Source organism: Myotis yumanensis, unplaced genomic scaffold (genome assembly GCF_028538775.1).
Source record: "Myotis yumanensis isolate MYYU_CA2020_CCGP unplaced genomic scaffold, mMyoYum1.0.hap1 SCAF_1, whole genome shotgun sequence".
In the NCBI taxonomy this organism is placed as follows: Eukaryota; Metazoa; Chordata; class Mammalia; order Chiroptera; family Vespertilionidae; genus Myotis; species Myotis yumanensis.
In genome coordinates, this window is record NW_027223752.1 from 51,841,356 (window position 1) to 51,869,307 (window position 27,952).

A 27,952-nucleotide genomic window follows, 5' to 3' on the forward strand; every position below is an offset into this window, starting at 1 on the left:
ATTAGGGTGGACCCGAAATCTAATGACTGGTGTCCTTATAAAAGGGGAGAGCACATAAAGACAAAGACACACAGGAGGCAAGCTCTTCCTCCAGGGAGCATACCCTCAACTTCTCTCTGCCCCTCCCCTTCTCCTTCCCCCAACAGGTAATTTCCTAAACTCTAAGGGACCCCACCCCAACCAAGTAGCAATGGGCAGTGGCAGTTCGTCCAGGGCTAACCCCCTGGCCCTGTCCCCAAAGCCCCCTTTTCTCTGACTTCCTAGTAAGCCAAAGCAGACCAGACTAGGCTCATTTCCCCAGCCCTTTCTTGTTTCACTGTCCCCAGCTTTAGTATATATTTTTTTAAAAAGATACACAGGAAAGAAGGCCATATGCAGACAGATGCAGAGACTAGAATGACAAGCTACAAACCAAGGGCTGCCTTACAGGCACCAGAAGCTGAAAGAGGCAAGAAAGCATTCTCCAGGAGAGCCTTTAGAGCAGTGGTTCTCAACCTTCTGGCCCTTTAAATACAGTTCCTCATGTTGTGACCCAACCATAAAATTATTTTCATTGCTACTTCATAACTGTAATGTTGCTACTGTTATGAATCATAATGTAAATATTTGATATGCAGGATGGTCTTAGGCGACCCCTGTGAAAGGGTCGTTCGACCGCCAAAGGGGTCTCAACCTACAGGTTGAGAACCACTGCTTTAGAGGGAGTACGGCACTGCTAACATCTTAATTTCAATGTTGAGAACTGAGAGAGAATAGATTTCTGTTGTCTTAAGCCAACCAGTTGTGTTACTTTGTCATGGCTGCCTTAGGAAACTAATATGCCTACTAGTCCATTTTAACTTCAAACAATACTTAATTACTTGTGGTTCTCCAAAGCTCTCAAACTGTTGAGCCTCTGTACATGTTGTATCTTCTACCTGGAATTCCCTTCCCAGATCTGTCTGCTTGAAAATTCCTACTCATCCCTTACATCTCCTCTTAAACACTATTTCTTTTGTGACTCCTTGAGTGGGCTTATGAACTCTCCTAAAGTCCTATTGTACCTATGACATGTGTCTATCATAGCAACTACCTTAATTAATGGTAATTATTTGTATTTAAACACATCTTCCCATTAAATTTGAAGTCCTTAAGGACTGGAGTTAGGCCTTTATCTTTTAATTTCCCAGCACCTAGCAAAAAAACCTACCACATATACAGTGCTGATGAACAAATATTTCCAGTTAAGCTGTCTGCAGCACTGCTTTGAATGCAACTCTCTGTTTAAGAACCTTCTATGGCTCACATTAATTTACAAAATAAAAATGTGAAAACTTCCTAGCTAAACATTTAAGCTCTGGTTTTACCTACCTAACCCTAGTCTATTTCTCATGATAATGCTTTTTATGAGTACTATCTAGGTTGCTTAAATTCAGTATTCCATATATATATCTCCCATGCTATTGTGTACCCACGCCTTATTCCGACAGTTCATTCTGCCTGGAATGCTTTTTTCCCATCATCCCCAAACATTCATTTTCTTGGAAATTTACTTGTAATGAATGGCAGCTTCTCTATAAAAAGCCTCTTTTAATTAATCCCCTCAACTGGAAGTAGTCTTTCCCTCCTCTGGATTTCCACTGTACTTTATTTATATCTCCATTAGTCTTAAAATTGCATATATAATCTTTTCCCCTATTTGTCTCTGAGTTCTTTAACCCTTTGGGGTCCAATTTTATTTTTGGAATTCAAACAGTCTGGTCCAAATTAATTGACGGGATTGAATGTTGAAGTTATCTGTCTCACTAGACCTCAGCTCGACGTTGGACCTGCTCCTAGCGCCTGGTCTGTCGAGTCAGCCTCCACGTTGGACCGAAAAGGGTTAAAGATAGAAGTTATGTCTACTATGCTTGTACAAAACAGGTGCTCAATGTACTTGATAGAAAAATAAATGATGACAATGAATATGTGAATTAATGTATTAATTTAAAACATCACTCTATGGGACTACTTCTTTCTATAAAATATACAGAAAAAAACACTAACAAAAGGATCATGGAATTATCTAAATCTTTATAGTACTTAACAAACCTTCTCTTTGGAAATACTCAGAAGATAATATAGGTCAACTTGTCAGAAGTGCTGCAGAAAGACTGGAATGAATTGAACCAGAGAATAAGGTTGGTGGGTATGCTGAGAAAGCAGATTGGTATTTAAAGCCTATTAAAGAGACACACTTGAAAGGAGACATGTCTGGGCCCAAACTTCTCTCATTATCAATTAGAGCAAAGATCCACTAACCTGGGGAGGGGATTGGTACAGGTTCGGATTCACCAGAATTCCCAAAGGCTCTTCAGAAGATCTATCCAATTTGGTCAGTGATTGGTTCAAGGTTCCACTGGCAATGGCCTGTATTGTCTCATCTAGTCTGTGATAACAAACCAAAGGATGTAATAATTGGTAATATTCTATGTTCAGAACATCCTTACTTACCACCAATAAAAAAGCCTTCTACAGTAATAAATTTTAAAATTCAAAGAGGGGTTCATAAATAACCACCTTCCCCCACCCAAATTTCCTTCTCTTTACTCCAATAACCCTAAGGAATGAGATAGTAAAAGTTCCAGAATGCTAAGAAAATAGGTAGGGCCCACAATAATCATTTATCTGTCTAACGAGTTTATTAAAAATGCAAGGATTAGAAAAGTTGCCTAGAAAAAATCTGACCCACAGAAGAGTATTCTATGGCAGCCTATTTACTCAACACATTCAATTACTCCTCTGCTCACTCAGGAGTCCCTCTCTCCATTCCTCCATGATGATATGAATTCTAGCCTTGCTTCAAGGCCCAGAAGTTCTAATGAGGCCCTCTACTGGCCCCACACAAAAGTGCTTCCTCCTTTCTCTGAAGTCCTATAGCACCTACTATTTAGTCCAGCCGTGGACAAACTACAGCCCGCGGGCCGGGGCCGGCCCGTTTGAAATGAATAAAACTAAAAAAAAAAAGACCGTACCCTTTTATGTAATGATGTTTACTTTGAATTTATATTAGTTCACACAAACACTCCATCCATGCTTTTGTTCCAGCCCTCTGTCAGGTTTAAGAACCCATTGTGGCCCTCGAGTCAAAAAGTTTGCCCACCCCTGATTTAGTCATTGGATACATCCTATGATCGTGTTTGCTATGACTACTTGGCTCTAAACCTATGTGATAATGTTCACTGGTGGAACTAATTCTATTGGATAGTAAGAGATCATAGGTCCTGCAGGGACTGTATCTTATTCTACTCTATAGCACTACATTACTTGCTGCTTTACTCCATGCCCCTGCTGAATGTTTGACAAATGTAGGATGATGATGATTCTGAGACACACATGATGAAAAGCTTCTACCAGTAGGAAAGACTGAACCTGACCTTGAATACAATTGAAGAGTTACTTGTTAGGAACGTGTTATATGGAAGGCAACTTAAAAGGTTGTAGAAGACATGGCTCCTCCTTTCAAGAAAGCTTTGAATCTAAGTGGCAGGTTTAAGACAGCTATAAAGATGATGAATAAAACATGAGAGGATGTAATTAATACTATGAGGCAAAATCCATTTGGTGGTTATTATCCTATCATCCCATGTGCTGTACTTAAGCAGGTTGAGAGAGAGGTAGATATTTGAAAGGCAAAAATTGGGGGAGGGATTTCCAAACCAAGGGAAAGGCAAAAACAAAGGCATGAAGCTTAAAACAAAACAAAATAGTACAAGAATTTGAAGGAAGAGGTGAGTCTAAAATAAGGCAGCGACAGTAGGATCTGAAGAAGAGAAATAGATTTAAGACATAGTACAGTGGTAAGTACTGGTATATCCAGAACTCCATAATGTATAAAAGAAATAATACAAATAGCTTATGAATACATTTTTAGAATGTTCGAAATGTGAATAAAATTATGATGAAATGCCATTTTTCATGTGTCAGAATGGCAGTTTTTAAAAAATCCTCACCTGAGATTGGTTTTTTTAATGTTTTGTGAGAGGAAGAGAGAGAGAGAGAGAGAGAGAGAGAGAGAGAAATGTGAGAGAGAAATATGGATCGGTTGCCTACCGTATGCACCCTGACTGGGGATTGAACCTGCAATCTATGTATGTGCCCTGAACAGGAACCGAACCCACAAGGTTTTGGTGTACAGGATGATGCTCCAACCAATCAACCAAGCCACCTGGCCGGGGCAGAATGGCAAATAATTTTTTTTAAATATATTTTTATTGATTTCAGAAAGGAAGGGAGAGGAAGAGCGAGATAGAAACATCAATTATGACAAAGAATCATTGGAGCACCAAAGCCCCATCAAAGCAAGTCTAGCCCCAGAGGGATGTCTACAGCACAGAAGTTCTCCCACTGCAGACACAGCTGATTCTCACAGCCAATTGGCCTGGAGGTCAATTCCTCACAGTGATAACTACAACAATCAAGGCTTAACTACAACAAGACTGTGCACAAAGCCCACAAGGGGGTGTACCGAGAGTGTCTACCTCAGGTAATTGGGACACAGCACAGAAAGGCACTCTATCGACACAGCGAAGCATAAAAAATGCGGAGACATAGAAACAGGACACAAACGACAGAATTGAAGGAAAGCAAACTGTTGGATATAGAGTTCAAAACCACACTTTTAAGGTCTTTAAAGAACTGTCTAGAAGCCGCTGATAAATTTAATAAGGCCCTCGAAAAGACTGGTGAGACCGCCGATAAATGTAGTGAGATCTTCAAGAAGACTGGTGAGACTGCCGAGAAATGTAGTGAGATCCTCAAGAAATCTAATGAGACCCTCGATGTTGTGATAAAGAACCAACTAGAAATTAAGCATACACTGACTGAAATAAAGAATATTATACAGACTCCCAACAGCAGACCAGAGGAGCGCAATAATCAAGTCAAAGATTTGAAATACGAAGAAGCAAAAAACACCCAACCGGAAAAGCAAAATGAAAAAAGAATCCAAAAATATGAAGATAGTGTAAGGAGCCTCTGGGACAGCTTCAAGTGTACCAACATTCCAATTATAAGGGTGCCAGAAGATGAGAGAGAGCAAGATATTGAAAACCTATTTGAAGAAATAATGACAGAAAACTTCCCCTACCTGGTGAAAGAAATAGACTTCCAAGTCCAGGAAGTGCAGAGAACCCCAAACAAAAGGAATCCAAAGAGGACCACACCAAGACACATCATAATTAAAATGCCAAGAGCAAAAGACAAAGAGAGAATCCTAAAAGCAGCAAGAGAGAGAAAATCAGTTACATACAAGGGAATACCCATACGACTGTCAGCTGATTTCTCAACAGAAACTTTGCAGGCCAGAAGGGAGTGGCAAGAAATATTCAAAGTGATGAATACCAAGAACCTACAACCAAGATTACTTTATCCAGCAAAGCTATCATTCAGAAGTGAAGGCCAGATAAAGAGCTTCACAGATAAGAAAAAGCTAAAGGAGTTTATCACCACCAAACCAGTATTATATGAAATGCTGAAAGATATCCTTTAAGAAGAGGAGGAAGAAGAAAAAGATACAAATTATGAACAACAAATACACATCTATCAACAAGTGAATCTAAAAATCAAGTGAATAAATAATCTGATGAACAGTAAAAAAAAAAAAAAAAAAAAGAATCATTGATGGGCTGCCTCCTGCACACCCCCCACTGGGGGTTGAGCCTGCAACCCAGGCATGTGCCCTTGACCAAAATCAAACCCGGGATCCTTCAGTCCGCAGGTTGACACTATCCACTGAGCCAAACCAGCTAGGGCAAGAATGGCAAATAATTTTTAAAACTGTTGAGAAGCAAATAAAGAAACTAGCATTTGATATCTGGTGTGCAGCTGATAAGTCAAAAAGTATGCACCATTTAAATTTTGAGATACTGTCCAGTTTCCCTTCTAAAAGGCTGAACCCTTTCTTATGAGATATAAAATGATTTTTATTGTAAAAGCAATCAATTTTTATTATGGAAAAACTGGAAAACACAAATTAATAGAAGGAAAAAGAATTCTTAAACCCATCACCCAGAAGTAATTTTATTTTTTTCTTTATATCTGTGTATCATATACATAATAGATGCGAACAAATAATTATTTTGAAACTAGTGGCAGAATTTCCTTTGTTTAGAAAAAGTTGATCATGGAGTTGCCAGGTATGAAAGAGAAAAGCCACTTGTGAAAAACACTTCTCTGCTCACTAATATCCATTTTTATGTGTGTGTGTGTGTGTGAGAGAGAGAGAGAGGTATCATTTTCAAAACAAAAAAAAAAGGGCAAGATCTCTATGTGCTTTCTTTTCGTTGGAACCAATATGCATATCTCTTCTCAACTCTAAGTAGCCATAATGGCAATTTTTTTTTCAATAGACTTTATTTTTTAGAGCAGTTTTAGTTTCACAGCACAACGGAATGTAAGGTGTAGAGATTTACCTTACACTCATACTCCCTTGTCCCCACACATGCAGAGCTTCCCCCATTATCAAACATCCTTCAATAAAGTGGTACATTTGTAACAATTAATCAGTCTACACTGAGACATCATTATCTCCCAAAATCCATAGTGTATATTACAGTTCACTCGTGATATTGAGGCTGTACCATTTTTATTTTTTTTATTTTGGGAGGGATCCTATGCTCCTCCTTCTGTGCAGTTGTATGTGTGATTTTACACACACACAGTTCAGAATTAGAGACAGGCCCTTTGCTGTGTAGTTCACACTGGTCAGTGTTCATGCTCATGTGAACAAAGGGGACAGTAGGCACCGCAAAGTCTAGTCATGCTTGTGTTTGTACCTGTTTATCTCCTAAAAAGGCATCTAATTGTATGGTATATGATTGCCTGATCACTAAGCTTTACACCTGAAAAAGGCTGTACCATTTTAATACTCCCATCCACAGTGAAAGAGCACAACTATTTTCTTACACTCACAAATTATGCAATATTATATATATTTTATTTCAACCAATTTAATGGTACATATGTTTAAAAATATGTACTTTTTTATTTTGGTTAACCCTCACTGAAGATATTTTTCCTTTTTTTTTTTTTTTTTTTTTAGAGAGAGTGGAAGGGAGGGGGAGAGACAGAGAGAAACATCAATGTGAGAGAGACACATCGATTGGTTGCCTCTTACATGCACCCCAACCAGGGCTGGGGATCAAGCCTGCAACTGAGGTACGTGCCCTTGATCGGAATCAAACCTGGAACCCTTCAGTCTGTGGGCCAAGGCTCTATTCACTGAACCAAACCAGCTATGGCTAAAAATTTGCATTTCTTTGATAACAAGTTGAGTATCTTTTCAAACATTTAATGACTATTTTTATTTCTTCACCTGTAAATTGTCTATTCTTAGCCTTTGCCCATTTTTCTACTGGATTTTTAAAAATACACTTTTATTGATTTTTGGAGAGGGAGGGAGAGAGAGAAACATCGGTGTGAGAGTGTAACATGGATGCGCTGTCTCCTGCACACACCCTACCAAGGATGGAGCCCACAACCTGGGCATATGCACTTGACCAGGAATCAAACCAGCAACCTCCTGGTGCACCGGATGATGCCCAACCAACTGAGCCACAGTGGCCAGGATGTGGTCTTTTTCTCTTAATTTGCAGAAGGCCTATTTATATATTACTAGAGGCCCAGTGCACAAATTCATGCACAGGTTGGGTCTGGCCGGCCTGTCCTGATGGGGGCTGATGGGGGGGCGGGCGGGCAATTTGGGGCGGGGCTGGCAGGGGGGCCACAGGAGGTTGGCTGGCTGGCCCCGCCCCCAATCCTGCTGGGGCTGGCTGCGGGGTGGGGCCACACACACACACACCCGCTTGGGTCAGTTTGCCGGCTGCAGTGTGCGTCATAGAGACCAGTTGTTCCGGTCACTTGGCTTTTATATAGAGAGATGGATGCTAGTCTTGGTTAAATGTTGAAAATATTTCCTCTAAGTTTGTTATTTTTTTACTTTATTTTAAATATATTTTATGTCTTTTGACTTCTGGGTTTTGGAGCCTACTTAGAAAGAGATTTATCACACCAAAACAATAACCATATCCTCCTATATATCTATATTTGTTTCTAATTCTTTTATTTCTTTTACATTTAACTCTTTAGTCAAACTATCACAGAAGATTTTTTTTAACCCTTTCGGTCCAATCTCGAGGCTGACTCGACAGACCAGGCATTAGCAGGTCCAACGTCGAGCAATAAGAACATTAAAAAGTTCAACATTCAATCCCATCAATTAATTTGGACCAGACTGTTTGAATTCCAAAAATAACATTGGACCGCAAAGGGTTAAAGGTCATGAGTTATCTTTTTTAAAAATATTTTTATTGATTTCAGAGAAGGGAAAGGGAGAGAGAGATAGAGATAGAAACATCAATGATGAGAGAGAATCATCGATCAGCTGCCTCCTGCAAGCTCCCCACTGGGGATTGAGCCTGCAACCCAGGCATGTGCCCTTGACCAGAATCAAACCCAGGACCATTCAGTCTGCAGGCCGATGCTCTATCTACTGAGCCAAACCAGCTAGGGCCACAGAATGATTTGAGGTACAGATCGACTATAGATATTTTCTAAGCTGGTGGCCAATCATCCCATCACATATTAAATCCTTTCCTTACTATTTAGAAATATTACCTTTATCAATTATTAAATTTACACACATATAAACACACACCCATGCACACATACACATACAATACAGACACACAGGTTTCCTTCTGGAGTCTATTATTTCATTACTTATTCCTGTGCCCAAACTGTATCTAATTTTTTTAAAGTTTTTTTTTAAAAATAAAACCACTGTAATTATCTAGTAGGACAAGTTTCCCTCCCTGTTCATTTTCAAAATTTTCTTAGCTACTCTTACATGTTTCTATTCCATATGAATATATTATTTTTTGAAATCAACAAAAATAACAGATCCATTAGATGGGGTAAATCTTTTACAATCAAACCATAACCTTCTTTCAGACCTTTTCTGCTACTACCCACTTACTTGCTATGATACTCGGCTAGTGGATTTTCATCTTCCACAATCTTCCTGCCTGCAAAGTCAATGGTGATCTTCTTAGAAAGCCGAGAGGCATGTCGAAATTCTCTCAGCTCCTCCTCTCGCTTCTGTAAAGTTTCCCGCTCAATTTTGGATAACCACTGGTTAGAATCACTGGCAAAGTAATCTGATTCATCATCAATTACTTGGGTCCTTCGAATACTAAGAAAAAGAAAAACAACAACACATGGCAATTAGGTCACCTATTGACAAATAGGAACTTGATTACTGGGAAAATGTTTCAAGGTAGCTCTTATGCTGTCCTAAAGGTTATTATCTCAAATATGGAGGTCCAAGAATGTTCTAAAACCAGGTCAAGCTCTGCCTGGTTCCGAGCTTCTGCATATAAATTATCTCCATTGCAAGCTCAGCTCAGCTTCTAAAACTAATCTTATTGTCAGCCAGGAAAAGACACAGCACCATAATCCACTGTCCTTCTAGCTTTCTTAATACAGTACTCTAGTCCTCATCTTCTGAAATCTGGGCTTCTGCCTGGTTTTGCTGCAGCTGAGTTCATGTCTTGGCAACTTACTTATTTAATATGATAGTCCCTCTATAACTGGGACTTAGTCTATTCTTGTTAGGCCCAACTGCTACCCTTTCCCTTAGAAACTGGTGTTCTAATCTGGACTCTCAGTCCTGTGGCTTATTCTTAGGACACTTACTCTCTACTACTATATGTCAGTCCCCCTTCCCCAAATCTCCAGTCCCTCACTAATACAGTGGCCAAGTTCAGAATATGATAATCAGGCCTCTTTCTAACAAAGAAACTGAGAACTAGAAGAAATCTTGATAATCCACTCTCTCATTTCACAGATAATAAACCCAGGGCTCACAGAAGTTAAGTAATACTCTAAAATAACAAATCACGCTAGACGGTTTGGCACTGTGGATAGAGCACTGGCCTGTGGACTGAACAGTCCCGGGTTCAATTTTGATCAAGGGCATGTATCTAGGTTGCATGCAGGCTCCTCCCCCGCCCAGGCCCTGGTCAGGGCGCGTGCAGGAGGCAACCAATGGATATGTTTCTCTCACATCAATATTTCTCTCTGTCTTTCCCTCTCTCTTCCACTCTCTCTAAAAATCAATGGAGAAAGATCCTCGGGTGAGGATTAAAAAATAATAATAATAAAATGAAAAATCAACTGGATTTGTGCATAATTACAAATTTGTAATATACATAGTTATAGGGAAACACTCAAATCATATTCATATAGTGATTTCAATTACTCAAGATTCAGCTGGAATTATAAAAGTTTTAAGGTAGACAGAGTGGGAAGCTTAAGAGGGCTCAGGAGAAAATTGGTTCTATATATGAACCTAAATAATGCAAGTGGTACCCTTGAACAAATCAGCAAAAGGGCAACATCAATAGAGAGAGACACTTTTCCAGTTTTTACTTATCAAGAGATGTACTCCATTTCTAATTCTATTTCTAAGGTTAAGTTTTATTGAGTAGGTCTAAAAGTAATATTTAAAGGATTAAGAGTAAATATGGAGTTACAAACCTGGTAATAGGCTTAAGAAATAGTTTTCAAAGTTATATCTCATGTATTCATAGCAAACAGTTTGGTAGTAGAAGGTGTGTCTAACCAAAGATTAAAAACACACACACAGCCCTAGCCGGCTTGGCTCAGTGGATAGAGCGTCGGCCTGCGGACTGAGGGGTCCCGGGTTTGATTCCGGTCAAGGGCATATGCCTGGGTTGCTGGCTCCCTCTCCCTTCCTCTCTGAAATCAATAAAAACATATTTTTAAAAAAATAAAAATACACATACACAAAGAATTGTAATGCCAGGGATAGACTACCAGGTCATTTACAGTAAATAAGAGATTTGGGGTCTAAGAACCCTCATGTGGCCATTTGAGAAGTGAGCATTTATGTCCTATTTAATTTTTTTTTCTTTTTACCATTAACTGATTTTCAACATATGTATTTGGTCCCAAAGAAGAAGATGAAAGAGAAAGAAATAGAAAATAGAACTAGCAAATTCTGTCTCTTAAAAAAAAGTCAGGCCTAACCGGTTTGGCTCAGTGGATAGAGCATCGGCCTGCAGACTGAAGGGTCCCAGGTTCGATTCTGGTCAAGGGCATGTACCCAGTAGGGGGTGTGCAGGAGGCAGCTGATCGATGTTTCTCTCTCATCAATGTTTCTAACTCTCTATCCCTCTCCCCTTCCTCTTTGTAAAAAATCAATAAAATACATTTTTTTTAAAAAAGAAAGAAAAGTCAGTGGGCTAAATGACAAAAACATAGGAATGTAAAAGCCAATTGAGAAACATTTTAATATATTAATCATTAAATCAGAAAACAAATTTCGTGTCAATGATATGGCGTTACCTACACTCGCCCAGAGGCAACGTCTCATAGATATTCCACAGCCCAACACAACAATTTGCACATGGTAGGCACTCTAATATATAAGATGACTGAATGTCTGTAAGTGAAACAAGTGGGGAATTATTCAACCCAAGGCAACTTTCCGGATGTATACTAGCATGTGTTAAAAATTTAAAAAATGTTTCTCAGTAGGATCCTCTTGGTGGGATATATTTTTAAAAACTTTATTCAAATATTGATTTAAAAAATACATATAGGCCTCCTATGTAGAGCATCCAAGCTGTTCTTTCCCTGTAATCTTTTTCATACTCAACCCCTAAGAATGTAACAAGTGCCAAAATAATTTCTAATGGGCAGAATCTGAGGACTAGTCTACTTCTTAGCATTTATTCTAATCATATCATACCTAGTTCTATCAAACTCTAACAGTTTGTCTTTATGCTTGACAGCCTTCTCCAGACCAGACTTAAATCGCAACTCTTGATGAGGAAGAAGGTCCTTGGTAGAGATGTCCACTTTTCCAGAATTCTCTGTCCCTAAAATTCAATAAGAAAATCAAATGGTGTCAGCTTACAATACAGATTAGTTGTATCACTGTGCAGCAAAAAATAAAATCAGAAGATCTGGTTTTGCCCTGATGACTGACAGCCTTCATTTCAATGGAAAACAAACAAGTACACAGGCAGTGCTTGGCACATAGTAGGTTCTCAACAAATATTAAGGTCCATTTCTTCCCTTATGGAAATTTGGATCACCAAGGGGTACCAAACTGTTTAACAACACAATATTAAATGCCTTAAAAATGCCAAAACCGGTTTGGCTCAGTGGATAGAGCGTCGGCCTGCGGACTGAAAGGTCCCAGGTTCGATTCCAGTCAAGGGCATGTACCTGGGTTGTGGGCACATCCCCAGGAGGAGATGTGCAGGAGGCAGCTGATCGATGTTTCTCTCTCATCAATGTTTCTAGCTCTCTATCTCTCTCCCACTAAACCTTCCTCTCTGAAATCAATAAAAATATATGTTTTAAACAAACATACAGACACAAAAAAAGACAACAAGAGAGATTGACTGATTCTTATATTCTGAATATAAAAAAAGCACTTAGCCCTGACTGGTTTGGCTCAGTGGATAGAGCGTCAGCATTCGGACTCAAGGGTCCCAGGTTCGAATCTGGTCAAAGGCAAAGGCATGTACCTTGGTTGCGGGCACATCCCCAGCAGGGAGTGTGCAGGAGGCAGCTGAAAAAGCACTTAGAGCTATCGTTTCTCATAATAATGACTTTAAAGAAATCCTAATTAAAAAATATTGAGGGGACTTCCAGTCATGATGGTCATGTAGATAAATGCAGCTTGAAAATCCTCCCACAACCATGTCAAAATTACAACTAAACTTACAAAACAACCATCATTCTGAACAACCTGAAATCTAGCTGAATGTTAGTTCTACAATTAGAGATTTACAGAAGAAGCCACATTGAGACTATAGGAGGGGCAGAAACACAAAACAGGCAGGTCCCACAGCCACGTGAGCCAAATAAACATTGAAAGAAATCCTGGAGGGTTCTCAGTGGTTAGAGCATCAGCCAGTGGACTAAAGGGTTGCGGCGTTGATTCTGGTCAAGGGCACATACCTCAGTTGGCGAGCTTGACTACCTCCCCCATGAGGGAGCGTGCAGTAGGCAACCAATCAATGTTTCTCTCTCCCCATCCCTTCCACTCTCTTTATAAGTCAGTGGAAAGAATGCCCTCGGGTAAGGATAAACAAAAATAAATAAATAAATAAACAAACAAACAAACAAACAAATAAATAAATAAAATGATGATTTACTCTGGATGTTATAATTTTTTAAAATGGAAGAAATACCTTGGCTGAGGAGGACTTTCTGAAGAACGAGGGGTTCCAACCCATACCAGGCCCCCAGCATTCAGGTTCCAGTACCAGAAAGAGAAGTCCCCATAACTTCTGGCTGTAAAAACCAGCGGGGAGTGTGGCTGAGTGAGAGGCTGCTGAAGTCCCAGGCAGTTCTTAAAGGGCTCATGCATGAACCTACTAGGACTCACTTCCTCTGAGATCCAGTGCAGGGGCAGCAACTTGAAAGGCATCAGAAACATATGGGGAGGAATTGAATTGTCTGACATCAGGGGGAAAGCTGGCGGAGGACAGCCCTTTACTAGATAAAAGTGCTGACAGAGATCACTGTTCTTTTTCTGAGACTCTCCTCCCCAACAGAGCCAGCAGGCACCACATCTGACTCTCCATCAACCTGGTTCACAGTGTTCACCCCACCCTGGTGATTCCCTGAGACCCTGCCCCACCCAACTTGTAGGCCCAGCCAAGCTGTTTCCAGTGGCTTTTCCATACAAACTGCCTGTCTTAGCTCCTGCTGCAGACTTTCCTAAAATCTCTTAAAGGTTCAAAAATTACAAAGCAGCGACATTCGGTCTTGGCATGCCCCATATCTCTTGCTAAGTGGGCCCAAGCCTGGCACTAGCAGCAGCTAGCCTTGGTTTGCAGCTTAGCCTCTCCTGGGCACCACCAAGATCAGCATAAGTAGCAGCCATCTGCAGATCACTCAGTAGCTCCTGCTGGGTGCCCCAGGCAGAGCACAGGCAGCAGCTGACTTTGCACCTCTTAAGAGGCTCCAGAGCCAGTGTACTCAGTGAACAGCTTCAGACCATGCCGGATTACAACCCTACCACATCCAGGAGTGACAAATTCACTGGGCAAACTTGGTGAGCATCAAAGCCCTACTGAAGCAAATATTGCTGGGTAGGATCAGCTCCAGCACAGCAGCCCCTCTGCTGTAATCAGTTGATTATTGCAGCCTGGGGGAGGTGGGTGTCAATCCCTCCCAGTACAGCCAATAGCAATCAAAGCTCAACTACAACAGGCCACTGCACACAGCCCATACAGAGGTGTAACTGGAGTGCCCAGCTTGGGAGACTGGGGAGGCTATGTTATTAGACCCTAAAGGACACCTACTACACAAGACCACTATACTAGGTCTGGGAGAGGTAGCAGCTCTACCTAATACATAGCAACACACTTGGGGAAGCAGCCAAAATGCAGAGACAAAGAAACAGATTCCAAATGAAAGAAGAGAAGAAATCTCCAGAAAAAGAACTAAATGAAATGGAGGCAATCAAACTACCAGATACAGAGTTCAAAACAATGGCTATACGGATGCTCAAGAAACTTAGTGAGAATTCAACAGCAAGAAAAAGAACACAGAAACCATAAAAAAACCTGTCTGAAACGAAGGAAACAATAACTGAAATTAAGTTACAGCTGAAACCGGTTTGGCTCAGTGGATAGAGCGTCAGCTTGCGGACTGAAAGGTCCCAGGTTCGATTCCGGTCAAGGGCATGTACCTGGATTGTGGGCACATCCCCAGTGGGAGATGTGCAGGAGGCAGCTGATCGATGTTCCTCTCTCATTGATGTTTCTAGCTCTCTATCTCTCTCCCTTCCTCTCTGTGGAAAATCAATAAAATATATTTAAAAAAAAAAAAAAAGAATAAGTTACAGAGAATCAACAGTAGTAGATTAAACCAAGAATCAAATCAGCAATTTGGAATATAAGGAAGCAAAAAAATCCAATCAGAGAACCAAGATGGCAGCCTAGGTAAACACTTGTACTCACTGCCTCCCACAACTAAAATATAGAACCATCATCCAGAACTGCCTGAAAGCTGGCTGAATGGAAGTCACATTGAGACTGGTAGGAGAGCTGGAGGCACGGAATGAGCTTGACCTGCACTCATGTGTGACGCTTTTTTTTAAAATATATTTTATTGACTTTTTACAGAGAGGAAGGGAGAGAGATAGTTAGAAACATTGATGAGAGAGAAACATCGATCAGCTGCCTCCTGCACACTCCCCACTGGAGACGTGCCCACAACCAAGGTACATGCCCTTGACCGGAATCGAACCCGGGACCCTTCAGTCTGCAGGCCGACACTCTATCCACTGAGCCAAACCGGTTACGGTGTGTGACGCTTTTTTAATTGGGAGGGAGGCTGTCTCTGTGGAGCTTCCCCCCCTCCATGAGAAGCAAGGAGTCCCAGCCCCACACCAGACCCCCAGCCCAGGCTCTCAGAGCTGGGAAAAGAAGTTCCCATAATTATGGGCTGTAAAAACCAGCAGGGATTGGGGCTCAGTGGTACGGAGGCTGATGGAAACCCAGCTGTTCCTCTTAAAGGGCTGGTGCAGGAAGGAACTTACAAAGTCCTGCTTACTCTGAGCTCCAGCACCAAGGCAAGGCTCTAGGTGACAGAGGCACATACAAGGAGGAACTGAATTATCTGCCAATGGGGCCCGAACTCAGGGACAGCTTTCTTCCAGACAGAGGTATTCACAGGGATCATTGTTCTTATGCTGGGACCTCCCCAGTTGCAGGGCTGACTGGCAGCCATTTCTGTCCCACCATGGTAATTCCCTGAGACCCCACCCCATCCAATTTGCAGCCCCACCCAACCTGTGCAGCAGCTTTTGCATATGAATGGCTTGTCCTTGCCCAGGCTTCTGACTTTGCTAAAATCTCTCAAACTAACTACAACCAGATCACGGAGCCCCAAACCTATTAATAAAATGCCCAAGACCCGGCACTAGTATCAGCCTGCCTTGCTTTACATTTGTGCCTTGCCTGGGCACTTCCAAACCCAATACAAATAGGAGGAATCTGCAGATCTCTCTGTAGCTCCTGCTGGGTGACCGCAGGCAATGGCTGACTTTGCACCTCCCTGGAGGCCCAACAGCCAGTGCACCCAGAGGATAGCATCAGACCATACTAGATTACAACTCTACATATCAATAAGCGACACACTCAAGGCGCAGACCCAGTGAGCACCAAAACCCCACTGAAGCAAGTCCTGCTCCATCAGGGTGTCTCCTGCATAGCAGCTTTCCCACTGTAGTCACAGCTGGTCCTCACAGCCAATTGGCCTGGAAGTCAATTCCTCCCAGTGACACCAACAGCAATCAAGTCTCAACTATATCAAGACTGTGCACACAGCCCATAAAGGGGCTTACCTAGAGTGCTCAACTCAGGTGAGTGGGGAGGCTAAGCCACTGGGCCCTATAGGACACCTATCAACAAAATGCCCACGACCTGCACTAGTATTAGCCTGCCTTGCTTTACAGCTGGGCCTTGCCTGGGCACTTTCAAACTACACCAACTCAAGGAGACCACTCTACCAACTCAAGGAGACATAGAAGCTCTACCCAATACACAGAAACAAACACAGGGAAGCAGCCAAATGTGGAGACAAAGAAACATGTCACAAATTAAAGAAATGGAAGGAAGCAAACTATTGAATATAGAGTTGAAAACCATGGTTATAAGGTTACGCAAGAATCTTAATGAGAGCTTCAAGGGATTTAGTGAGACTTTTAAGGATCTTATTGAGAACGCCAAAAAATGGAAAAGGACCAGTCAGAAATTACGCATACACTGAGTGAAATAAAGAATAATCTACAGGGATGCAACAGTAGAGTAGAGGATTCTAAGAACTAAATCAATGATTTGAAATATGAGGAAGGAAAAAACACCCAACCAGAAGAGAAAAAAGAAAAAATAATCCCAAAATATGAAGATAGTGTAAGAAGCCTCTGGGACAATTTCAAATGTACCAACATTCGTATTATGGGGGTGCCAGAAGAAGAGAGAGAACAAGATACTAAAAACCTCTTTGAAGAAATAATGACAGAAAACTTTCCCTACCTGGTAAAAGAAATAGACTTACAAGTCCAGGAAGCGCAGAGGGTCCCAAACAAGAGGAACCCAAAGAGGACCACACCAAGACACATCATAATTAAAATGCCAAGGGCTAAAGACAAAGAACCTTAAAAGCAGCAAGAGAAAAGCAGTTTAGTTACCTACAAGGGAGCACCCATATGCCTGTCAGCTGATTTCTCAACAGGAACTATGCTGGCCAGAAGGGAGTGGCAAGAAATATTCAAAGTGATGAATAACAAGGACCTACAACCAAGATTATTCTACCCAGCAAAATTATCATTTAGAATTGAAGGTCAGATAAAGAGCTTACAGACAAGAAGAAGCTAAAGAAGTTCATCACCACCAAACCAGTATTACAAAAAACGTTGAAGGATATTCTCTAAGAAAAGGAAGAGGAAGAAAAAGATAAAAAATATGAACAATAAAAAGGCAATAAATACATATCAACAATTGAATCTAAAAATTAAACATAAATGAATAAGAAATCTAATGAACAGAATTAACTTGTGAATAAAATAGAATCACAGGCATGGAATTGGAACATATGGACGATTCTCAGAGGGGCGGGGGCAGGAAGAGATTAAACAAAGATCTTATATGCATATTAGAAGTGGATTTGTGCACTGGTGGGGTCCTTCAGCCTGGCCTATGCCCTCTCGCAATGTGAGAACCCTCGGGGGATGTTGGACTGCTGGTTTTGGCCCGATCTCCACAGGCCAGGTCGAGGGACCCCACCAGTGCAAGAATCCATGCACTGGGCCTCTAGTATGCATATAAGATCTTTGGTTAATCTCTTCCCACCCTTCCCCCACCCCCCTTCCCTCTGAGATTCATCAGTCTGTTCCATGTTTCCATGCCTGTGGTTTCCACTCTTGCATTAAGCATCTGCCCCCTGATGGTCATTGTGCATCATAGCTACCAGACAGTTGGCCCATCACTTAGACTTTTATATATATAGATATGCTTTACCTATGAACATAAACAATAGGACAGTGAAGGCCTGGGGCAGGAACCAGGTGGAGGGGGGCAATGGAGGGAAAAAGAGGAACATTTGTAATACTCTCAACAATAAAGATGAAAAAAATAATAATAAATTAACATGTTAAGCGCCATGTCAGTCACCAGTGACTGACACTATACTTTCCATCGGACCAGTCAGTCACTGGTGCTGCCAGCATATCAGTGAAATCGGATTATCTCGGGCTAAACAGGAAGGAAGACAAAACAGGCTTGGCACTTAACGTGTTAATTAATAAATAAATAAAAAGGAAAAAAAACACAAAATAATCAGAGCAGCAAAAAGAGCCCGGCTGGTCTGGCTCAGTGGTTGAGCATTGACCTATAAATCAGGAGGTCATTGTTTGATTCCCAGTAGGGGCACATGTCCAGATTGCAGGCTCGATCCCTGAATGAGGGACATGTAGGAGGCACTCGATCAATGATTCTCTCTCATCATTGATGTTTTTCTCTCTCTGTGTCCCTTCCTCTCGGAAATCAATAAAAATATTTTTTTTTAAAGAAAAAGGAATACCAAGAAAGCCTTAAGGGGAGAACCAAGATGGCGGCATAGGTTAACGCCAGAGTTTGCTGCCTCAAACAACCACTTCAAAAATACAACTAAAAGACGGAACGGACATCATCCAGAACCACAGGAAGGCTGGCTGAGTGGAAGTTCTACAACTAGGAGGAAAGAGGAAACCATACGAGACTCAGAGGAGGCGCAGTGCTGAAGTGAAATACTAAGGTGCGGAGTGCATGTGGAGCGGGCCGGCGGCAGAGGGCGAGGTTGTTGTTTTCAATCGGGAGGGAGTTTCAGACTCTGAGCTCCAGATCTGGGCAAGTCTCTAGGGACCCAGACTCAAATGGGAGAAGCGGGAAGGCAGCTTTCTCTCCGAGGTTTGCAGCGGTTGCAAAGCCGCTGGGGACGGAACTGAGAGCAGCCATAACTGCTCGCTCCACCCGCCCTGTAAATCCCCGGGGACCCGGCCTGCCCAAGCCCTGCACAGAGGCATTTGCCCGATAGCCTCAGGCAAAGGCTAGATTAGCACCGCCCTAGAGATCCAGCACAGAAGTTCTCCCACTGCAGACACAGCTGACTCTCATAGCCAGTTAGCCTGGAGGTCAATTCACCCCCAGTATTGCTGACAACAATCAAGGCTTAACTACAACAAGACTGCGCACAAAGACCACAAGGGGGTGCACCAAGAAAGCATAAAAAATGCGGAGACAAAGAAACATGACAGAAATGGAGGATATAGAGCTAAAAAACGCACTTTTAAGGTCTTTCAATAATTTTCTAGAAACTGCTGATAAACTTGATGAGAGCCTCAAGAAATCTAATGAGACCCTCGATGTTGTGATAAAGAACCAACTAGAAAGTAAGCATACACTGACTGAAATAAAGAATATTATACAGACACCCAACAGCAGACCAGAGAAGCACAAGAATCAAGTCAAAGATTTGAAATGCAAAGAAGCAAAAAACACCCAACCAGAAAAGCAAAATGAAAAAAGAATCCGAAAGTGTGAAGATAGTGTAAGGAGCCTCTGGGACAGCTTCAAGCGTACAAACATCAGAATTATAGGGGTGCCAGAAGATGAGAGACAGCAAGATATTGAAAACCTATTTGAAGAAATAATGACAGAAAACTTCCCCTACCTGGTGAAAGAAATGGACTTACAGGTCCAAGAAGCGAAGAGAACCCCAAACAAAAGGAATCCAAAGAGGACCACACCAAGACACATCATCATTAAAATGCCAAGAGCAAAAGACAAAGAGAGAATCTTAAAAGCAGCAAGAGAAAGAAAGTCAATTACCTACAAGGGAATACCCATACGACTGTCAGCTGATTTCTCAACAGAAACTTTGCAGGCCAGAAGGGAATGGCAAGAAATATTCAAAGTGATGAATACCAAGAACCTACAACCAAGATTACTTTATCCAGCAAAGCTATCATTCAGAATTGAAGGTCAGATAAAGAGCTTCACAGATAAGGAAAAGCTAAAGGAGTTCATCACCACCAAACCAGTATTATATGAAATGCTGAAAGGTATCCTTTAAGAAGAGGAAGAAGAAGAAAAAGGTAAAGATACAAATTATGAACAACAAACATGCATCTATCAACAAGTGAATCTAAGAATCAAGTGAATAAATAATCTGATGTACAGAATGAACTGGTGATTATAATAGAATCAGGGACATAGAAAGGGAATGGACTGACTATTCTTGGGGGGGAAAGGGGTGTGGGAGATGCGGGAAGAGACTGGACAAAAATCGTGCACCTATGGATGAGGACAGTGGGTGGGGAGTGAGGGCGGAGGGTGGGGCGGGAACTGAGAGGAGGGGAGTTATGGGGGGAAAAAAGAGGAACAAATGTAATAATCTGAACAATAAAGATTTAATTTTTAAAAAAAGAAAAAGGAATACAAAGAAATGAGGATAGTGTAAGGAGCTCCTGGGACAACTTCAAGCATAAGATTCGTATCATGGGGTGCCAGAAGGAGAAGAGAGGAAAAAATATTGAAAACCTATTTGAAAAAGAAATGATAGAAAACTTCCCTAACCTGGTGAAGAAAATAGACATACAAGTCTAGGAAGCACAGACAGTCCCAAACAAGTTGAGTCTAAAGAGGCCCCACACCAAGACAGAGCATAATTAAAAGGCAAAAAGTTAAAGACAAAGACAGAATCTTAAAAACAGAAAGAAAAAAAGAGTTTGTTACCAGTGAGGGAGCTCCCCTAGGCTAGAAGGGGTTAGCAAGAAATATTCAAAGTGATGAAAAGCAAGAACCTACAACCAAGATTACTTTATCCAGCAAAGCTATCATTTAGAACCAAAGGACAGATGAAGACCTTTCAAGATAAGAAAAAACTAAAGGAGTTCATCGCCACCAAACCAGTATTATATGAAGTGTTAAAGCAGTGGTTCTCAATCTGGGGGTCGAACGACCCTTTCACAGGGGTCGCCTAAGACCATCGGAAAACACATATATAATTACATATTGTTTTTGTGATTAATCACTATGCTTTAATTGTTCAATTTGTAACAATGAAATTGGGGGTCACCACAACATGAGGAACTGTATTAAAGGGTCGCAGCATTAGGAAGGTTGAGAACCACTGTGTTAAAGGATCGTCTTTAAGAAAATACATTTAAAAAATCAAAAATTTGAATAATAAGATGGCAATAAATACATATTTACCAACAATTGACTCTAAAAAACAAAATAAATGAACAAGCAGAACAGAAACAGACTTAAATAAAGAGGACATTTTGACGGTTGCCAGATGGGAGAGGGTTTGGGGTATTAGGCAAAAAAGCTGAAGGGATTAAGAAGTACAAATTGGTTCTAACAGAATAGTCATGAGTCTGTTCTGCAATTTAGTTGTTGTAATATGGTTGTGGGAGGAGGTGAGTACCACATTTACCTATACCGCCATCTTGACTAGAAATCTCCTCTCACTTTATTAGAATTCTTCTATGAGAAAGAGCTGTCCCTTCTCCCCCATTTAGTTAATTCAGGATATATTTTACTCATCGGGTTATAAACCATTATTATTTGTTTTTTTTGCTCAATGTTAAGTGGTTTTAATAATAATTTTTAAAAAAATAAATGCTTATAGAATAAATGAGTGAATAAACTGCATCTTACATGCCAGGATATGAGAAAGAGAAATAAACACAGATACAACAAAATATATCCATCACCACAGTAATCCAATCAAAAGATTACTGCCTACCTGACATTAGTTTCTTGAGCAATTTCTGGCTCTTGTTTGAGTCACGCTGTAAAATATCCTGTTCTTCACGAGTACATACCTATATAGTAATAAAAGTATTACATTCAGTTACAATGTCCCTATATAGTAATAAAAGTCACATGATCCCATAGTTATTTATGTTGTTTGCTTGATATACCTACAAAGTAACTTAAATTACGCATTAGCTATGGCAATAAAAAAAATAAGACTGTTGGTGCTTTTTTATTCTGACAAACATATCAAAAAATATATATTCAAATGAGTTTTGCCCTACTCTTTCTATATCTCCCTTCTTTCATGAACCATACAAAAAACTGATCTCACTGCAAGTGACCCTAAATGGCTTGATAATTTAAAAAATACACACACACACACACGTATATAAAACCTTTTTTCAAAGGAGAAAGATTTGCCATTGAGAATATTGGAAAAAATATTCAATACTTTCTTTTTAAAAAAGCTTTCCAGCTCTAGTCATGAAATCCAAGTCTTACAGGAGAAATTATAAGCAGATATCTTATTAGAAAGAAGCAGAGAAAAAAGCAAATTACAATATCACCAGTAAAATCTAGCCTAGCTTTTATACTATATATATATATTATTTCTTTGCCTTTGAACATTATAAAATAATGAGTATATTGAACAAAAAAAGTTCTGTTATTATAAAATCACTGAAATTTTAAGAAGGGAGGCAAAGAAGGGGTTACTTAAAAACAGTTTCATACTAAGCTTATAAAGCTACAAGGCTTCAAGGCCGATCTGTTTTACATTACTGTTTCTTGAACTGTTATATCTCCAAGGATCTAACAGAAAATGCTGTACTTCCTAAGTTGCCTTGGTGGCACAGAGAGTTTCTGCCAGCAGCTATAGGTTGTTTCTCTAGAGAAAGCTTCATATGGGAGGATATTTTCTGCCATTTTCTGAACATTTCTGATGGTAGACATTACATCTATCAGGTCATCAATTTTCTGTCAGTTTGTTCTCTGAGTATACCAAAAACATAAGGGCTCTGAACAAAGCAATTAAAAGAAGGTAAAACAAAGCAATCCTATATAATAAAAGGCTAATATGCAAATTGTCCCCTTGGGAGTTTGGCTGATTGGGAGTTCGACTGCTGGCTATGATGTGTGCTGACCATCAGGGGGCAGCGCGGAACGAAGGAAGGCCTAGATTGGTCCTGATGGCCAGCTAGGGGTAGGGACCCTACCCTTGCATGAATTTCATGCACCGGGCCTCTAGTATAAAATAGGTGCCTTCAACACTACCAAATGTCATTGCTTCGGCCAGCCAGCTCAACTGGCAAAATAAGCTTTTTTTTTTTTTGCTTTTTTTTAAATTCTCACCTAAGGTTATGTTCTACTGATTTCAGAGAGAGGAGAAGAGGAGGGGAGGGGAGGGAGGGAGAAAGAGAGAGAAAGAGATGGTGGGGGTGTGGAGAGAAGGAAACAGATTTATGAGAGAAATATTGATCAACTACCCACCCACCCCTAAACACACACACAAGCCCCCCCACACCAGGATCGAACCCACAACCCAGGTGTGTGCCCTGACTGGGAATCAAACTAGCAATCTGTTGGTGCATGGGGAGATGCTCCAACCTAGTCACAATGGTCAGGGCTGACATAGTTAAGGTTTTTAGACAACTCATTAGGGTGTTTGTAAGAGAGTCATAACTGCTACACTCTTGGGATCATTCTCTTAGACAATACAGAGCTATAAAGAGGAGTTGTCCTGGAAACAAAACCTTTAATGACCCAAAGATTATGTCACAATGGTTCTGTTCCTTGGGGATGTGAACCACATCTGAAGACTTTGACAAACATTTTTGACATTTTAGGCCCTAAAGTTTTCTTGAATTGAAGTTAATCTGACACAAGACTTGGGTATCTTTTAACAATGTGTATCCTCAAAACTCTTTTCACTAATAGGCCTCGTTACTAGGATAAAACATTGTTAAAAAATTCCTGCTACTACAGTTTACTGGACATCACAGGGAAGAAATTTCTATGAAAAAGAGAGTACTCGGGATGTGTATGTCCCTATTTATTAAACCAAAACACAGTAGTAAAATAAAATAGAAAAGAAACAATTACCAGAGTACCACAGAATAAGCAAGGGCCAGAACCTTCTTGTTCACAGACTATACGCCCGCAGATCAGACAGTTATTGATCAGCTTGTGCTTCTGGCCCAGGCAATCACAAGGGTGGCGACCTGGGATCAGGACTGCAAGCTTATCTTGTCCCTCTTTTGTGTATAAACTGACAAACTTTGTCTTCTTCTTTAAGGAGTTGTTGTTCTCTTGTGCCTAAGTGTACAAAAATATTAGAAATAACATCAAAAAATGAATGACAATGAAAACAGTCAAGGAGAGAGAACTTCAGTTCTGTTCAATAACAACTTACTCACTACTGAGAAGCCAGGAAAGAAGGAAGGGAATGGGAGAAATACAAATTAATTATAATCAAGGGTCTAGGGCAGTGGTCAGCAAACTCATTAGTCAACAGAGCCAAATATCAACAGTACAACGATTGAAATTTCTTTTGAGAGCCAAATTTTTTAAACTTAAACTATATAGGTAGGTACATTGTTATTAACTTAATTAGGGTACTCCTAAGGCTTAGGAAGAGCCACACTCAAGGGGCCGAAGAGCCGCATGTGGCTCGTGAGCCGCAGTTTGCCAACCACAGGTCTAGGGAAAGATTATGCTCTAGAAAAAGTTACTAATATCCCTTACCTTTTCAGCCTTCTATTACAGTTGGTGGGAGGTAGATGTAGCAGTAAAAATTGATTATGTGACATATTTAAGCATAGCTGAATTGAAGATCATAAGAAATAAAAATGCTTCTAAAAGCAGATGATATTCACAGATTTGGAAATATGACTAAAATAAGAATCAATAAAAATAGACTGAATAGCCCTAGCCAGTTTGGCTCAGTGGATAGGGCGTCGGCCTGCGGACTGAAGGGTCCCGGGTTCGATTCCAGTCAAGGGCATGTACCTTGGTTGTGGGCTCAATCCCCAGTGGGGGGCGTGTAGGAGGTGGCTGATCGATGATTCTCTCTCATCATTGATGTTTCTATCTCTCTCTCCCTCTCCCTTCCTCTCTGAAATCAATAAAAATATTTTTTAAGAAATAGACTGAATAAGGCCCTGGCTGGTAGTTCAGTTAGTTAGAGCATTGTCCCCATAAACCAAGATTGTGGGTTCAATCCTGGGCCAGGACACATAAAAGAATCAACCAATGAATGCATATACAAGTGAAACAACAAATTGATGTTTATATCCCTCTCTCTCCCTCCCTCACTCTAAAATCAATAAATAAAAAATTTAAAAAATAGACTCAATAAGAAAAAGACAAATAACACAAAAGAAAAATGGGCAAAAGACCTAAATAGGAATGTAATAAAAGACAATATCCAAATTGGCCAACAATCACATGAAAAGGTGCTTAACTTCATTAATCATCAAGATAATGCTAAATAAAACCACAATACATACAACTACATAACAACCAGAATGGCTAATTGAAAAAGACAGAAAATACAGAGTGTTGGCAAGAATACAGAACAATTAGAGCTCTCATACACTGCTGGAGTATAAATTGAAGCTGAACATATGCATATCCTGTGACCCAGCAATTCAACTCGGATATATACTCAACAGAAATGTGTAAATATGTTCACTAAAAGACAGGCAAAAGAATGTTCACCGCAGCACTGGGATTGGAAACTACCCAAATGTTCAACAGTAGATAGATGTATTCACTTAGTGGGATCCTATGTAGCAATGAGAATGAAAAGTATAGCTATACAAAACAATATGGGTAATTCTTATAAAGTGTGTTAATTGAAATAAGCCAAAAACAAAAGAGTACATATTATTTAGCTTCATTTATACAAAGTTCATAAGCAGGCAACACTATTCTCTGATGTTGGAAGTTAAGAAGGAGTTTCCCTTGGGAGGGTTGTCATTTTGAGGAACACTGGGGGTCTTCTAGAGGAATGGAAATGTTTTGTTTCTGTCTATACAAGTATGGGTCAGTTTGTGAAAATTCATCTGTTCAATTCTGCATGTGTGTTATAAAATAAAAAGTTTAAAGAGAGAAGTGTATTTATCAGCCTCTGTCTCACTCCATTCAAGCTGTTATAACAAAATACCATAGATTAGGTAGCTTATAAACAATAGGAATTTATTTCAAACATTTCTGGATGCTGAGAGTCCAAAATCAGGGTGTCAGCATGGTTGGGTGAGGGCCTTCTTCCAGAAATGACATGTAGGTCACTGTGTCCTCACAATGTGAAAGGGGCTAGGGAAGTCCTTCAGGTCTCTTTTAGAAGAGCACTAATCCCATTCATGAGAGTTCCACTCTCATGACATAAGAACTTCCCAAAGGCCCCATACCCTAATATCATCACATTGGGCATTAGCACTTCAACATGTGAAGTGTATAGATGCCTCTCCCATATTGTGGTCTTATTTCCCTTTAAATTGAGAGTTCCTCAATCATTTCCAGAGACTGAAGTTTCACAGTGGAAAAATCTCAGAAGTCTAGCAGTTGGGAAAATACTAAAAGAGAACAATTCTTTAGTAAGTATAAAGAGATCTGAAATGCCCTAGTGTCCAAAGCCAAAAGTTGAGATATAAAGACAATATCAAATAAGTCAACTTAGGTAAAAATTAAAATGTAAGACAAATGCTAAAGATTTTATCAAATCTAGTAGGCTGCATTTTTTCAATCTAGCCAATTATACCTTCGGCTCTCAGGGATAGAGATGGAGAGAAGATTAAAATCTCTAAGCAGAGCCCAGCCTGTGTAGCTCAGTGGTTGAACATCAACCCATAAACCAGGAGGTCATGGTTCGATTCCAGGCCAGGGCATATGCCCAGGTTGCAGGCTGGATCCCCACTAGGGGGTCTGCAATAGGCAGCTGATTGATGATTCTCTCTCATCACTGATTGCTGGGGTCTTTTCCGCATCTACAAGACTTCAGAAATTTCGAGAAGGGCTGTGTGTAAATGAATGAAGAGACTAGAGAAGAAATATGAATTTGGAAGGCATTTTGGTGTGCCAGATGGAAACTTAGTTCTAGTGACTAAGCTCCTCGAATCTCCAGACCCAGAGCTTTTTATTCGCACATTTTGCCCTCTAGCAAAGCAGATATAGATATCAAAGGTAAGGTCTGCTAAAGAATAAAGGACCATCAGGTTGGGGAAATAGCTGTCTGGCTGTTCCAGCAGCAGGTAATAACATGGAGATTTTCAGCCCTGCTGAAAGAGTCCATTCAACCTTTTGAGGACTTCTCGCATTTATCCTGACCCACTGGAATTAGCCTCCAGCAATTGAAATTGATGTTCCTTTCTCTTTCTCTTTCTCTCTCTCTCTTTCTCTCCCCCCCCCCCTAAAATAAATAAAAACATTTTACAATCTCTAAGCAGACATTTTTATTTTATTATACAGTTACATTAAAATAAGATATTTGAGGGACTGAGAGTTGGGCTTTGATGATGTCTTGTATATAATGGAAGCAAGTATTTCTCAAGAAGGAGAAAGAGAAATAGAGAACAGGAAAACAGGGCATGCAAGAATATTCATAGCACATCATTCCACTGCTTAAAATCATCATTCGTTTCCCATTGTGCTTAGAATAAAATCCAAGCTCCTTTCTAATCCTATCTAATAAAAAGGAAATATGCTAATTGGCGGCACTCACAGCCAATAAGGAGGGAATATGCTAATTGACTGCCCTGCCCTCAAAGATGGCAGCGCCCACAGCCAATAAGGAGGGAATATGCTAATTGACTGTCACACCCTCAAAGATGGCGGTACCAAGCAGCCCTGCCGTGCACCTGCCTCCAGAGTCCCCCTGTCCCCTCAGCCCCCCAGCTACCCAGGGCAGGCCCGAGGCACAAGCAAGCCTTGGATGGCAGCTGCCCAGCCAACACCCGAGGCGCAGGCAAGCCTCGGATGTCAGCTGCCCAGCCACCCAGGGCTTCCTGAGGCTCAGGTAACCAGAGCCGGTCAAGGCTTGTGCTGCTGGCAGTGGCAGCAGCAGAGGTGATGGGGGC

The 27,952-nt window shown here is 40.7% G+C and overlaps 1 protein-coding gene across 2 annotated transcripts in view; it reads right to left on the reverse strand.

Annotated features, from left to right (window-relative positions):
• TRIP4 (thyroid hormone receptor interactor 4) overlaps nt 1-27,952 on the reverse strand; it is a 67,763-nt gene that overhangs the window by 28,275 nt on the left and 11,536 nt on the right. Inside the window, exons 4-8 of one of the 2 annotated variants that reach the window (XM_070421084.1) lie at nt 23,979-24,191; nt 21,865-21,943; nt 11,795-11,924; nt 8,996-9,211; nt 2,281-2,407 (exon numbers count right to left, since the gene is read on the reverse strand). In XM_070421084.1, coding sequence (XP_070277185.1) covers nt 2,281-2,407; nt 8,996-9,211; nt 11,795-11,924; nt 21,865-21,943; nt 23,979-24,191 — 765 coding nt within the window. The remainder of the gene's footprint in view (nt 1-2,280; nt 2,408-8,995; nt 9,212-11,794; nt 11,925-21,864; nt 21,944-23,978; nt 24,192-27,952) is intronic. The other variant, XM_070421092.1, reaches the window with a different exon arrangement.